Raw genomic sequence first — 16516 nt, forward strand, 5'->3', positions numbered from 1 at the left:
CTTCCTTAGTTGTTGGCACATCGGCTTCTTTGGCCATAATGCACCTCCCAAAGGTTTTGCACTACTCTGATCCAAGCCTGATGCGAGATTCGAACCCGCAACCTTTGGGTTACCAGGCAGGCACTTTACCCACCCGGCTAGCCCAGTCGGCAATGAGACTTGTGTGTTCTTGTTTATATTTGTGCTCGTCGTTTATTTGATCTTTATTTTATTTTAGAATTCTTGCGCCAAGGTGTCTTTCAATAGAAATCCAAGGGAAACTAGTTCATTTTTCATTTGAACACCTTCCCGGTTTAATCTTTAGTATATGGTGCCTTTCCCCCACCCCTCATTTGCCATTGGATTAAAATTGGAAAATACTTTCCCCAATTTTAATTTAGCAGCAGAGGGAGGAAACTCTAGTAATCCAGCAGCAAAGTGGGAAGTGTAGATGTCAGCTGCCTTTCCAAAAAGGAAGTAAATCTTCAAAACACTCAGAAAAGGCAATTAATCCATTTAACTGATATGAAAACTAAACAGAAAATGAAATATACACACTATCTCCTGATTTTGCCAACCAGTACACCATGCAAACATAATTTGTATTTAGCATTAAATTTATGATTTAATGCTAAATACAGGTAACATCAACAAATTAACATTGTTTCATTCCATGTTTTTTTACTCAAGAATTGAGACTCGTAAGTTAATGATTTAATGCTAAATACAGGTAACATATCAACGAATTAATACATTATGAACAGCACATCAACCGCCAGGGGCACCACATGTCAAAAATGTTGTCTGCTACATCTGGTGTCAGGACCTCAGTAGCCAGGTGGGTAGGAGCAGCAGTGCGTAGCACACGCTTTTTGATTAGACCGGGGTTCGAGCCCGTGACTACCAAATACGGAGGATGCGGAAAGGTCTGGGAATGACCACCGCATATCCCTGGAGCAATATGGCCTTAGTTGCTAATGCTCCTAAAAACCAAATAACAAACAAACATCTGGTGTTGACGTGATATACTGTAACCAAAAAATATGATACTTTGTTTTTTTGCTAGTCGAAACATTAACTTTACAAATGAAAATATGCAAATGGAGCCAATAACATTTATGTTAGCTAGAGAAACAATATCACCTGGGGGGGGGGAACACTGTCCTTCTAATCACTTATATACACAACTACCTTCATTCTTATTTATAGTATGAATCAGAGCTGTAATACTCAATATGTTCTACGTTGATAATAATATTAGTAAATATTAATTTACTGTCGTGATCACAGGAATTTTCATTCCTGTGATCACGACAGGAATGATCGACAGGAATGATCGACAGGAATGACAGTCGGTCGAAAAGCATTGTCAGCTTCAGGAAGGAAAATCGTTTTGAATATTTTCGTTAGATTCTTTTAATTGCGTTAATTTGAATTTTATTGTTTTGAATTGATTTTGAATTGTGTTAAATTGATTATTTAATTATTTATATTTTACTTTAATTATTTATATTTTACTTTAATGTACCGGTAAGTTGTCGATTTTTTCGTTTTTTCCGTTTTAATTTCTGGAGGGTTTCATACGGAAGTGTTCCACGTACTATATTGAGGTAAACTCCTCTGATTAATTTATTAATTTACTAATTCTTATTTATAAGAAACTTAACTCGTATAAAAAATAAATTTAAACACAAAAATAAAAAATTATTTACATTAACAAAGTAATGATGCTCTCAGTCTCTGAAATGTTTATGTAAATTGTTTAGTGGCTTAACAACCCTCTGGCATTCATAAGTGTGTAAGAGTCATTTTGATTTTATTAAACTGATATCACTCCAGGGAACTGTGAGTTACAGCTGAGCAAACAGATGGTTTTAGAGTATAGCAAAAAAAAGATAAAATCGCCCTTCAAATAGAGACTTCTTGAATTAATTTTTACCACACTAGCAAAAAATTACCTTGGACAGCATTATGAGTTACCCCAATGTGAAATTGTTCTGAGTGAAAATCAGTATGAAATAATAAATTCTTTCTTTTAAACTGAACATATTAAAATATGTTTAAATTTGAATCAATTACAATCCCATTACTCATAAAAATTAAACTTAAGTGTACCTTAACAATAAAGAAAAACTGTTAAACCCCTAGAGTGACTAATAAATCAATAACTTTTCTCACCACCTCCACTTCCCAAAGTACAGATGTATTTTGCCTCCAGGCTTTTTTTTTTTTATTTTTTTTTATTTGACAGATACTTTTGGATGTCAATTTGTCCAAATTGGCATCAATAATTTTATCACAATTTTAAACCTATTAGGACATGGCAGTAATCAATAAATCATTTTTTTAACCTGTTGTCATATTAAGAAAATGATTTATTGATTCATGAGTAGTGAAAAATACAAATTCTGTTCCCGTCCAAAGGTTCCCTTACAGTGGAGAAACTGGCAGTATGGTAGTTTAGCCAATGATTCACAGTGCTGAATCAGTGGTTAAATACAATTAAAAGCATTCAAGGGCTTTTCTTCCTGTTTCCTTCAAATCACTTTAGTTTTTTGTAATACTTTCCTTCATAATTTTTATCCTCCTTTTTTATGTTGAATTGATCATAAAAATAATGTAACGTAACAGTACATACAATTTCAATCCTAAATGCTACTGAAGGAAGTCACTAAGAAGGGGTATATAACGTTACAGCCTTATAATATTTTATTAAAATTGTACTGGAAAGCAGTTTAATTAAAAAAGTTTCATTAAAATCGTACTATCTTTGAAGCAATAAAAATTGAAAGCAATAACCTATGAAGCAAAGTATATTTTCATTCTTCTATTCTTCCTTTCATACGAATTTTTTAATAAATGCAACCTACAGATAAGCAGATATTCAGATCTAATAAGTTTTGTCTTGCCAACTGTCTCCCAACCATCAACTACTATGTGGCACTTAAAGTATTACATTTAGCAACCTTTCAAGTTCAGATTACCATTAAAAAATACTTTTGGAAAGCATAAAAATGTAAACTTTAAATCCTCTAATCCTGTCCATCATACCTACGGTGAGAAATTTCTATAATGGATAAACAAAATTAACTAATTCTCTTGCTATGGAAAAGAAAGTAATTAATGAGTGACAAAACCAGATTAAAAACCAATATGAACGTCTTCAAATAAAGTATACAGAGTAACATTTATAACTGAAAAGATGCTGGAAGAGAAATTTCTGCATCTAAAAGTAAAGGCACCTGGGGGCTTGTGGATTCAATCCATAAATAAATCTTGTTGTACATGTAAAAATTAAAACACACTATATGTTCATTGCAGGGTCAAAAAACCCTTACAAAATTAACTGCTAACTCAAGAAATCAAAAGGTCGCAGTAAGCAATATTTTTAAATTAGATTTAAGGTAAAGTCCAATGTTTTACATTTAAATTTTTTAATTTTTATGTTCACATTGTTTATTTTTTAATTACAGGTTACCTGTATTTTTTTTTAATGTACTATAGAGGTAACTCAGTTGAATTTTTTATGAAAATAATTTTTTCATACAGTACAGTATAGTACTTGCAAATTTTCATTACATTTTTCATTTAATTTTATCTCATTTATATTAATTATAAAAATATTTCTATTAATTTTAATTTATCTGCATAAAATAAATAAAAATAATTGTTATGATGGTGACTACTTATGCATTTGCAGAATGCATCCCCCTCCCCCAAATTTTAATTCACTTTTATGAAATAATGGGCCCTAATTTGCACGAATCTTTGTTTATATGTGCATTCTCAGAATGCAGCCCATGCATAAATCACACCCACTCTGTACATACAGCACAAATAGTTATTACACAGCTCACAAAAAACACACAATATTTATTCAGAATCTGTGAGTGGGACCGATCACTCAATCAGCTTACAGATCCACAACTGAGTGGCATTACTGAAATTAAATATTTTCACATATTTTCTCAAGAGCAAAAATATACGATCTCATTCCTACTGAAATATATAAAAGTTCATATATATTACGAATTTTATATTTTATATTATGAATTTTATATTACATTACAAATTTTATATTACGTTACGAATTTTATATTACATTATGTGTCATCATCTACCACTGCATAGGTTTAACACTGTTATTATTATTAATAGTAGTACTGGCAAATGATGCAAGAAAACAAGCTTGTAGAGCATCAGGAAAAAAAAACATTACCCATCTCATCTGTCTAATTCTTCCTTAAATTTATTCAAACTACCTACTTTCAAACTACATGCTCAAACCATTCAAGGCTTTATACACCTGACAGAGGTGTATAAAGCCTTGAATGGTTTGAGCATGCTCAATGCTGATGGGATTCTTCCTCTTGTTCAGAATAATCACCTGAGAGGGCATAAATTCAAATTGAGGAAAGACAAGATGTAGGATAGACGTACGGAAATTTGCCTTTAGCCAGCGGGTGGTTGGTTGGTGGAACAGACTTCCATCCCTTGTCGTGGAAGTTGATAGCCTAAATAAGTTTAAGGCTCAGCTGGACAGGTATTTCGAATGAACAGAGGGGTGAAGTGGAAGTGGTTTTTTTTTTTTTTTTTTTTTTTTGGCTGATGCTGCATAAGCTTGCTTTCTGCATCAAATGCCTCTACTAATGCTAATAACACCAAATTTCTTGTGAAAGTCGGTAATTTGACTTTCAGTCGGAGAGTAATAACTGATTGTTCACCAACAAATATGTTCAATTATCTCTGACTGAAAGCAAATTTTTGCACATCTATCCTGTAGTCATCCTTTTTTGATTTGAGTTTACGTCCCCTTTTGTTCAGTCTGAGAAATGAGGAACAAAGAGAAATACTGTACTATCATCAAGTTTATTCAAACTACTTAAAGCACATTTCAATCACACTTTATGCAAGTGTCTAGTTTCCAAGTATTACAATTTGCAGAAATAGACTTTTGTGGTAAGAGTACACCTTTTGTGTACTTGACTAATCTGGTTGCTCTTCTCTGCAGCTATTACAAGAGATCCACATTTCTCTTGAAATGAGGCTCCCAGACCTGGGAGCCTCATTTTTCCTCAACTTTTTGGGTCTAATCACCACTTCATACAATAGGAGATCTCCCCTCCTTGTCTCTGCAGGAAAAGTTCCTATATATCATTGACAGAATCCCATGAGTTGTTCTGGCAACTTGCCTATACTACTCAGAGACCTTCATGTCAGACAATGTACAATTACCCCTGAGCCTCTTGTTCTTCACCATCTTCACTGTGATACCACCTAATTGCTATGTTATTCTGGGCTTACTGCTGTCTATATGCAGTACCTTGCATTTACCAACATTAAACCTCAATTACCACTTCTCAATCCATCTGCCTAATAGATATCTGCATATTACCGTTTTGCTGAAGTAGTATGCCTTGATTCCTGCCATTAATCACCTTCCAACCTGTGTATCAACTGAAAACAGACAATAAGCTCGATATGCCTTCAGCAGTATTGTTAATAAATCATCTGAAAACAGACAATAAGCTCGATATGCCTTCATCAGTATTGTTAATAAATGCTGTAAATAATCAAAAGCCCAGCATTGAACCCCGAGGGCTGCCACTAATACCATTTTATTATTATTATCATTAGCTACATGGTGCAAGGAAGACTGAGGCTTTTGCTGCACCAACCGAGAGAGAGAGAGAAAAAAAAAAAAAAAAAGCCTGAGTTACCCAGAGAGAGAGAGAGAGAGAGAGAGAGAGAGAGAGAGAGAGAGAGAGAGAGAGAGAGAGAGAGAGAGAGAGAGAGAGAGAGAGAGACAGAAGTAGAAGTGAATCACCAAGAAAGGAGGCGCCTCCGTAGCCAGGTAGGAAGGAGCAGCAGTGCGTAGCACAGGCTTCTTGATTAGACCGGGGTTCAAGCCCGTCACCATCAAATACGAAGGATGCGGAAAGGTCAGGGAATGACCACTGCATATTCCCGGAGCAATATGGCCTTAGTTGCTAATGCTCCTAAAAACCAAATAACCAACCAACCAACCAACCAAGAAAGGAAAGAAAAGAGAAGAATAATGATATTTGTCCAGGAAGAGCAAGCCCATTTATAACCACTGTCTTCTGCCACTCAACCATCCCTTTATCCACAGCAGTAAATTGCCCTAAATGTCACACTGCTCTGATTTGTACAGCGGTCTTTTTATGTGGAAGAATGGCAAAAGCTTTACTGAAATCTAAATATATGATGTCAAAATTATTATTCATATCCAGTTCCTTTGTTACTATGTCATAATAGTTAATCAGATAGGATCCTCTTCCCTTTAATAAATCCATGCTGTGACTTGTGTATATTTCCATCCCTGTCAAGATGATCCTGCAAAATACTTTAACCACTAACTCCATTATTTTCCCTGGAACAGAAGTCAAGCTTGCTTGTATTGCTCTTTGATCCCTCTCCCCTTAGTGAACAGGAGAAAAGCAACCAGGTTAGTCAAGAACACTAAGATACTCTTATCACAAAAGACTTTGGCTCTGCAAATTGCAGTATGTTTGGAAATTAGGCACTTACAAGGAGGCCTAAATGAAGTGTTTAAGGCTTTAAACAGATAGAATAAATTCATGATAGTATTCTACCTCATTCTCAGACAATACACACAAGTGAATATAAACTCAAATTGAAAAAGGATGGCTACAGGATAAATGTGCAAAAATTTTCTTTCAGCCAGAGGTTAATTGATTGTTGTAACAACCTACCATCTAGTAGGAAGACTGTTGAAAGTAGGTAGTTTGCATAAATTTACAGAATTATACGGGCATATTATTAGATGGACAAATGGGGTGGGCAGTGTTTTCATTTTATCTGGCTGATGCTGTATACAGGGCAGTGTTTTCATTTTATCTGGCTGATGCTATATAAGCTTTCTATGAATGTTTCATAGCAATACAGTATACTATATCAAGTACCCACTTTTAATTATGTCACTTTATTTTAGACTAATATAAAGTATGTTAACCAGAGGATATAAATTTAAACTGAAAAAGGCTGGTTGCTGAACACATCATAGAAATTTCCTTTCAACCAAAGTAACTGATTGTTGGAATAAAATTCTGTCTAGTGTTGTGGGGATAGGTAGGTGGAATAAATTTAGCCCATAGCCAGCCACATGAAGTCACAGTTGTCCAGCATGATTTCAGCAATGCCTTGCTCTTTGTCTACCTGGCACATGCTCGCTCGCACGCACACACACACACAAGTGAAATTCCCAACAGCTGTTGGCACCTCCGTAGCCAGGTGGGCAGGAGCAGCAGTGCGTAGTACACGCTTCTTGATTAGACCGGGGTTCGAGCCCGTGATCACCAAATATGGAGAATGCGGAAGGGTCAGGGAATGACCACCGCATATCCCCGGAGCAATATGGCCTTAGTTGCTAATGCTCCTAAAAAAAAAAAAACCACCAAAAAAAAAAAACCAAACCTAACAGCTGTCAACAAATGTTTTCTTTGATTTCTCCACTGAAAATTTTAGAAATCCCTGTTACTTATTGTGCAAAGAGGGAAAAAATGAAGGCTCGTGTTTGGCCTAATTATATGCATGTATTGAGTCACATCTCTCGTGTCCAATTATTGCAGCATGCTGGCTTTATGATTGATGGCAGCACCTCCAATGGACTCTTTCGCTTCACAACATTGATGCACTGGTGGCCAATGGTTGAAGTGCACAGCAGCTTCAACTATCAAACTCACTGAGGCTTCTGTGTTATTGAATGGCTGGAGTCCAATTGTTGAAACAGAATATTCAATTTACATATTACTTTTCGACAGTACAAGGGTTTTTATTTGTAAAAATAATTAAAAATAGGTATTTTAAATATAAAAAATGAATTTTTCACAGTTGCATTCATAATGATGGAAAATAAATGTAGATTCAAAAAGTAAACATTTTGAATTATTTGTTGCTGATGTTTAAAACTATGTGTGGAGTTACTCAGACCCTCAAGCCCAGTGCCTGCCAAGCCATTTTAGTACCTGAGGCAAGAATGAAAAATTGCGCCCTACTGTTAACAATGTCAACATTGACAATTATTTAATCTTTCTTTTGGCACCCCTTTCACCTTTTAACCTGAGGCAAGAGCCTCATTTGCCTCGCCCTTGGCATGGCTCTGCTCACACCTGAAGGAGTAAATTATTTGAGGTAAATTATCAATAAATTATTCGAGGAGTAAATTATTCAATTGGTTATAGGTCAAAGAAAGATTATACAAGTTATTAGAAGGGATGAGCAAATGAAATGGCTATATATATATATATATTTTTTTTTTGTTGATGCTGTATAACCTTACTTCATGCATCATTTTGCCAATACAAATATGAAACAAATGACTATCAAAAATTTTAAAACAAAACAAATGGCTAACATTTTCATTCTGATGATTCAGACATTTGTTAAAAGATGTCTCTTCAAATAAATGTTGCTATTTGGTGAACAATTCACTTTAACCATATCATAAATTCTAAAGTACAATCAAATGTTTAAAAGTTTTAGGATCAACTACATTGGTCATAGTATGCCATTTCAAATAAGACATTCCAGTTCCTATAGTTTTTCATGTATCGTACCTCTACAGGTATGATTTACTTTTAATCATAACTCAAAAAAAAAGTATTTAAAAGAGTTCTCAAATGAATGTCACTATCATTTGGAAGGAAATTCACTTTTCATATAACTGGAGGTACAATCAGGGGCAAAATTATAAATTCTGACCCTATGCTGGATTTCCAAGCAGTCGACGTGGTCTTTAACAACCATAAAAAACTAGCCATCGGGCTCTCCTTAAGCCCCCACCACATGGGAGACTCGGCTGTATGCTAGTTTCGCCATTGGGTCCAATTGGTTATGTAAAACCGACCCCAGATCGGCTAACTACTGCCTCAATTGGTGTACCGTACATACAAAGGGTACTAGGAAAGTTTTGCAATATGACGCAACAATGAATCACAGGAAGCTGCTTGTTGCTGCATGTTGAGACATGTTCATACGTGCATAGTAGCCGCCGCGCCAAGTCGATGGGCTGTTATTCATTAGTACTGAGAGTGTAAAGTGCTTGCGATGGCATCGTGGTCACGAAATGAGATAAGGACAGTTTTGCGGTATAATTTCGTGCGTGGTTTAACCATAGACCAGTGCTTAGAAGAAATGACTCTTGCACTAGATGATGATTGTCCACATCGTACAACGATATTCAGGTGGTATAGAGAATTCCAAAGGGAAATTTCACTCTGGAGGATTCTGAGAGGCCGGGAAGGCCACGAATGTCAGTTACGGAGGAAAACGTTACTGCTGTGAGGAAAATGCTTGACAAAAACAGGCGAGTGACCTACCAACAGATAGAGGATACTTTGGGCCTAAATGCACCAGCAATTCGTTCGATTCTGCAAGATCATTTGCACGTGAAGAAACTTTGTTCTCTCTGGGTGCCGCATCAACTGACTGAAGAGCAGATGACACGACATGTCACTTTGTGCCGGGAGATATTAAAAAAGTTTGATAAGGGACAATCTCGGTATGTGAACAACATCGTGACAGGTGACGAGACTTGGCTGTACTATTACGATCTGCCGACCAAGGCTCAAAACAAAGTTTGGGTCTTTGATGATGACGACACACCCGTAATTGTCAGAAAATCCCGATCTGTAAAGAAGAAAATGATAGCTGTATTTTTCAAATCGAGTGGAATTGTGGAACGTGTCGTTTTGGACACGCAGAAGACAGTCACAGATAAGTGGTATGCTGAACAATGCCTGCCTAAAGTCATTGGATCTATGAAGAACCTGCGGCCAAAGTCAAAAATGGACACCTGGTACCTCCATCACGATAATGCTCCAGCTCGCCGCGCCAAAGCCTGCACCGAATATTTGACCACGACAGGACTGAAACTTCTCGAGCACCCTCCCTACAGTCCAGACCTTGCTCCCTGCGACTTTGCACTGTTCCCGCATGTGAAAATGAAGCTAAAAGGGAGGCGGTTTTCCAGTGATGAGGACCTTCTACGGGCTTGGGACAACGAGTGTGCTTTACTCCCTAGTGAAACTTGGCAGAACTGGTTTAAAGATTGATTTCGGAGGATGGAGAGGTGTATTGAATGTAGAGGAAATTACTTTGAAAAAATTAAATAAACAAAGCTGTATTGCAAAACTTTCCTAGTACCCTTTGTATAATAAAAACAAGTATTTAAAATTATTAAACATGGGAATTATAACTTAAATTCTAACACAGACGATTGTGATGAGAAAATTGAGCAGTAGATACAACAGAATATTAACAAACTTTGCACATTTTTATACGTTGAAAACAGACAATAATGGATCATCTTTTTATGTGTATGTAGTAGTAGCAGTAGTAGTAGTGGCACATGATGCAAGAAAGCAAGTGTAGGAGCTTATGCAGCATCAGCCAAAAAAAAAAAAAAAAAATCACACCATTCCCTCCAAATACCTGTCCAGTTCCTCCTTAAATTTATTTAACCTATCAACTTCCACGACAGATGGAAGTTTGTTCCAGCAATTAACCACCCGCTGACTAAAGGCAAATTTCCGCACATCTATTCTACATCTGTCCTTTCTTAATTTGAACTTATGTCCCCGTAGGTTCGTAATCTGAACAAGTGGAAGGATCCCATCAGAATTCAGCGTGCTCAACCCATTCAAGGCCTTATAGACCTCAATCAGATCTGCAATTTGCAGAACTTAAGCCTCTCTTGGTAAGAGAATCCCTTCATTCCCCTCACCAATCGTGTTGCTCTTCTCTGTACACGCTCAAGCAAATCTACATCCTTCCTAAAATGAGGCCTCCAGACCTGTACGCAGTACTCAAGGCGTGGCCTGACCATTGCCTTATACAGAGGGACCATTACCTCCTTTTCCCTGCTAGCAAAATTCCTATATATCATTGACAAAACCCCATGACCCGCCCTAGCAGCCTGTCTGCACTGCTCAGAAAACTTCATATCTGACTGCAAAATTACTCCCAGGTCTTTTTCATTTTCTACCACCTTAAGTGTAGTACCACACAGTTGGTACGTTTCTCTGGGGTTACTTCTCCCCATATGCAGTACTTTGCATTTGTCAAGGTTGAACTTCAGTTGCCACTTCTTAGCCCATCTGCCCAAATTATCTAGATCCTGTTGCAGTAGCACACTGCCATTACTGTCATTAACAACCCTGCCAACCTTTGTGTCATCTGCAAACTTCGACATTAAGCCTGATATACCTTCATCAATATCATTGATAAATATACAAAACAACAGTGGACCCAACACCGAACCCTGTGGGACTCCACTAATAACATTAGTCCACGAAGAGCAGCACCCATTGATTACCACCCTCTGTCTTCTCCCACTTAACCATCCTTTTATCCATTGTAGCAACTTACCCTTAATACCATTCTGCTCCAATTTGTACAGTAGTATTGCATGCGCAACAGCGTTCCTGAAATCCAAATATATGATATCAAAATTATTTTTTGCATCCAGTTCCTTTGTAACCACATCATAATATCCTACCAAATTTGTCAGACAAGACTTTCCCTTAACAAACCCATGCTGTGTCTGAATTATTGCTGCAGCCTTGTCTAGATGATCCTGCAATGCATCTTTAACCAGTGACTCCATTATTTTACCCGGAACAGAAGTTAAACTAACTGGTCTGTAATTACTCGTGTCACCCTTCGATCCACCTTTGTGAATTGGGGACACATTTGCACATCTCCAGTCCGTGGGAACCTCCCCTGAGTCCAAGGATGCTCTCATAATTATGGCTAAGGGTTTGCTTAGTTGCTTTGCCGCCTCCTTTAAAATAACTGGATAGATCCCATCCACCCCAGGTGCCTTCCTTATGTTTAACTTCAACAATTTCTCCTCCACTTTGCTCTCAGTTATTACAAAATCATTAAGCGCACTTAATGATTTTGTAATATCATAGGCCCCGGATGGGGCCTATGTGTGCAACAGCAATGTCTATTGTGGCTTCGACCCACTCCTTTGGTAGGCCATGGAATAGGAGAAACTCAGCATTATGGTCGGGTTAACTTCCAGCTGTATCTCAAACTACCAGAAAACTTACCACGACGGGAAACGCGACAACCGGGTTTCCAAGCTGGTGCTATCCGTAAGTGCTCAACTACCAGAATTTGTCATTCCTCTATTTATCTTTTGAAGGAGCGTAAAACCTTGTAAAGGGAAAACACGAAGGGAGGAAAAGTAAAAGTAAACTAAACTTCCTTTAATAGTATTTATTTGGTCGAAAGAAACGAGTACCCCTTCCAGGCTGCTACAAAGCCCACTGAAAGTACGTAAGTAACCATAACTTTAATATATTAATAAAGTAAATACTAATGCAGACTCACCAACCAACACACAAATTATATCCAAAAGAATTTTCCACAACAAATTTCTCTGTTTCGGCATCGTTATAGGGCGAGCTCCGAAAACACTCTCCCACAGTTATCGCCTTTCCTGCTCGACCTACCACAAACAGAAACATAAAATCACAAGCAAAAGTACATTTTGAGAGAAATTCCAGATCCAGAGATTCCAAACTTACTCCCTCTACTGTTTTATTTTTCTTGTTTTCAGTTTTCTTAAAGTGGTCCAGTTGTATTTTGTTCTAATTATTAATTCTTTATTATTAATTCGAAACCGAAATTTTAACAGCTCTCTAATTAATAAGAATTGGCTGGTCATAAACCCTTACTTTGCATTTCAAAGAAAAAAATGAAGAGCGCAGTGGTTATAGTTATATAATTGCATTTGGTCTCAGGTGAAGGTGCACTGTTTTTTCTCCCAGAACTCGAGTTTTTCGTCCAACAAACAGGCCAATTGACCACAGAACACACGCAATTTGCAGACATAGTATATACAGCCCATTATTATTATTATTATTATTATTATTATTATTATTATTATTATTATTATTATTATTATTATTAGCCACATGGTGCAAGGAAACCTGAGGCTTATGCTGCACCAGCCAAAAAAAAATTCCCGAGTTACCCTGTGAGAGAGAGAGAGAGAGAGAGAGAGAGAGAGAGAGAAGTAGAAGGAAATCGCAAAGAAAGAGAAGAATTATGATATCCAGCTGGCTGAGGACCCTGGGTGTGCCAAGCCCATACTCACCAGATGTGAGCCCCTGGGGATACGGCTTAAGTCTCTGATGTGCCTAAAACCCTACAACAAACAAACAACGTTACTACATAGTGCCGGAGTACCCAATAGGCACAATTGACACAATAAATAATAAATAAAAATATCCATTTTTCTTGTTCTAAAGAATTAAAATATAGTCATTTATGCAATGATCACTGTATGCAATTTCAATGTCTGATTTAAGTGGTACAGTTCATTTAGTTCAAATGGTGCTACTAATCGAGTGACAAATGGTTTTGCTACTTATCGCTATTTTCAATTAGATCTGATTATTTTTTGGGTAGATCGAGTCCCGTCCTAGACTGGAGGAATTTCTAAAGACTTCTTCAATCGGGGTTGTAGTTAGCCGATCTCAGGCAGAGGAAGCAGGGTAGCCAGTGAGTTAATCCGTATTTCACAGCCAACACAACATACAGTCAGAAAGTTATCGCACACTTGAACAGACATAATACAACCTTCAAGACCTGCAGTGCATATCAACCATAACAAACGACAAACTCCGCTTCCACAAGGTTTGATACGATCTAATGCTTACTAAACGCGCGCTTCTGACACTTCTAATGTAGAGCTGCTAGAACGAGTACAGAGAAGGGCAACAAGATTAGTGAATGGAACAAAGGGGTGCTCTTACGAAGAAAGGCTTAAGTTTTGCAAATTACAGTGTCTGGAGACTAGGCACCAGCGAGGTGATCTGATAGAGGTGTATAAGGTCTTGAAAGGTTTTAGCATGCTCAATGCTGATGGGATTCTTCCTCTCACTCAGACTAATCACCTCAGAGGGCATAAATTCAAATTGAGGAAAGATAGATGTAGGATAGACGTGCAGAAATTTGCCTTTAGCCAGCGGGTGGTTGGTTGGTTGGTGGAACAGACTTCCATCCCTTGTCGTGGAAGTTGATAGCCTAAATAAGTTTAAGGCTCAGCTGGACAGGTATTTTGAACGAACAGAGGGGTGAAGTGGAAGTGGTTTTTTTTTTTTTTGGCTGATGCTGCATAAGCTTGCTTTCTTGCATCAAATGCCTCTACTAATGCTAATGCTAATCTTGCTATTGATCAAGACATGAAATAAGAGGTTGTTAAAATTCTTAAGGCTAACCTACAAAACGTGAGGATTAAATCATTGCAGCTTGATCGCAATAAAATTCTCGATGATGAGACTATTGCGAATCCGCAAAAATTGCTTCTTTAACATTTTTGATTGACAGGGTTATTACAGCGTCCGTTCTAGAGCAAGCTGACCCGTCTATTATCATTCGCGATGTAATGGTTTAGTAGTAGCCAATGATGCAAAACAGGAAAGCTTAAACAGCATTAGCTAAAAAAAAAAAAAAAAAAAAAAAATCCCAAGTTCCCATTAAATACCAAATAGGTATAAGAGCATTGCGGATTGAGTAATGAGTATTTCACCTAAGTTATTCAACGTTTTTCTCCCCTACATGTTTATACATTTGCGGGTACATCTTAAAGTTTAGGCTCTTCGGAACTGACAGAATTTTATTCGTGTCACGACTCACCCAGCGTCGAGACACGCAGGTGTCTCGACGCTGGGTGAGTCGTGCTGACCTGCCTAAACATCATTGCTGACCTGGTACACCCTTTTATGGCAACGGTCTCCCCCCTTGGTGGTGCCATATTTTGGCAGGATAATGCGCCATGCCACACCATCCGAATTATTCGAAAGTGGTTCGCGGAACAAGAGGAAGACTTCCAGGTATTGCCCTAATCTCTAAATTCCCCAGACATCAATCCCATCGAGCATCTGTGGTTTGTGTTGAAACAGCAACTTCGAACTGTGGCGTCTCAACCACGGACCTTACAGGAGTTAAAGGACCTTACAGGATGTTTTGGCTCATCGGTGTATAGTGTTGATTTTTGAAGATTAATACGATTTCTAAAGTATTTAACACTAGAAATGAGGGCAGCATTTATAACAATGTTTTTGTAGAGTGCTTTGTCATGCGATACAGAAATGTCCCAAAACTTCACATCATTAGCATATGGAATGAGGTACACATTCAAGAAGGATGGCAATGGTAGAAAATGCAATGGCAAATAGAAAATCCCATTGAGGATTCCCAGAAGATTTTTCACTCTCAAGCACTAAATTAGAAATTCTCATCTGCAAGAATCTGTTATTATAAAGTAAGTTTCTAATAAAAAGCAAATAGAGTGCCATGTTTCTATTATAAAGCAAATAGGAATTGCATATAAAATGCTACAGTACAATGTGATATCAGAGAGAATAAAGAGTGATCTATACAAAATGCCATAATTATAAACAATTACGTATTTATCTAAATTTTGGAAGCGATCTCCAGTGAAAATTATAGTCGTACGTATTGTGCACTGACTTCTACTTCCCATTACCAGCAAAAGTATGCAATAGGTGTAACAAGTTAGTAAATATGAGGAGTGCCCAAACCGAAAACATTTCGTTTATGTGCAATCGTCATATTTCTTATTCAGATCACTTCACGACAAAAAACAATATCGAATGCTTCAGCTCAATATACACTGAAAGGACTGAATTCATGGGCTACTTGGTTCCTGGGCAGCACAATGCTGTCACCTATTGCATTAGTAAATCAACCCACCACCTGGCAGTTATATATGTATACTGCAATCACGTAGATGGTAATTCGATGTAAGTATGGATGAACGTCATGAGTTAACCAACTTTGAAAGAGGGATGATAGTGGGTGCTCAACGCATGGGTCACTAAATCATGGAAGTGCTACAGAAATTGTACCATCCTCATTTGACAGTATCAAGAGTATATTGAGAATATGTTATTTCCGGAATAACATCTCATCGTGGACAGAGAAAGGTGAGGGAGAAACGTGACTATTAACGTCTGTCTCGCACAGTATCAGCCAACCAGAGAGCTACAGTGGCACAGATCACCATTGAATTCCAAGGAGGGAAGTTCAAAGAACATCTCCGCAAAGACCATCAGGCGATCATTAGCTGCAATAGGTTATTGAAGCCGCGACCCACCAGAGTCCCATTGCTCACACCGCAACACAGGACTCTATGCCTCAACTTGGTGAAAGAACATAGGCACTGGACCTTCGATGATTGGAGACGGGTCTTCTGGTCTGATGAGTACAGTTTCCAGTTATTTCGAGCGAACGGGAGGATGTATATCTGGCCGAAACTGCAAGAAGCTATGCACCCGCCATGTCAACAAGAAACTGTTCAGGCAGGTGGACGGTCTGGGCCATGTCCAACAGGCACACGTTAGGGTCTAGGTTCTAGATGCATCTCTCAACAGTCCAGGTTACATATCCATCCTTGCAGACCATCTGCATCCCTTCATGATCATCGTGCACTCACAGGGCAATGGGCGCTTCC

General features: G+C 37.8%; 1 protein-coding gene across 2 annotated transcripts in view; it reads right to left on the reverse strand.

The window, feature by feature from the left end:
* The window catches only part of LOC150083395 (putative phosphatidate phosphatase), a 105532-nt gene extending 93001 nt beyond the window's left edge, over positions 1 to 12531 (reverse strand). For both annotated transcript variants that reach the window (XM_090377239.1, XM_090377238.1), the window contains exon 1: positions 12364 to 12531. In XM_090377239.1, coding sequence (XP_090233365.1) covers positions 12364 to 12424 — 61 coding nt within the window. In that variant the 5' untranslated portion in view covers positions 12425 to 12531. The remainder of the gene's footprint in view (positions 1 to 12363) is intronic.
* Positions 12532 to 16516: the final 3985 nt, after the last annotated feature.

The sequence above is a fragment of the Mastigoproctus giganteus genome, chromosome 7 (assembly GCF_048544385.1).
Source record: "Mastigoproctus giganteus isolate SK-2022 chromosome 7, ASM4854438v1, whole genome shotgun sequence".
Taxonomy (NCBI): Eukaryota; Metazoa; Arthropoda; class Arachnida; order Uropygi; family Thelyphonidae; genus Mastigoproctus; species Mastigoproctus giganteus.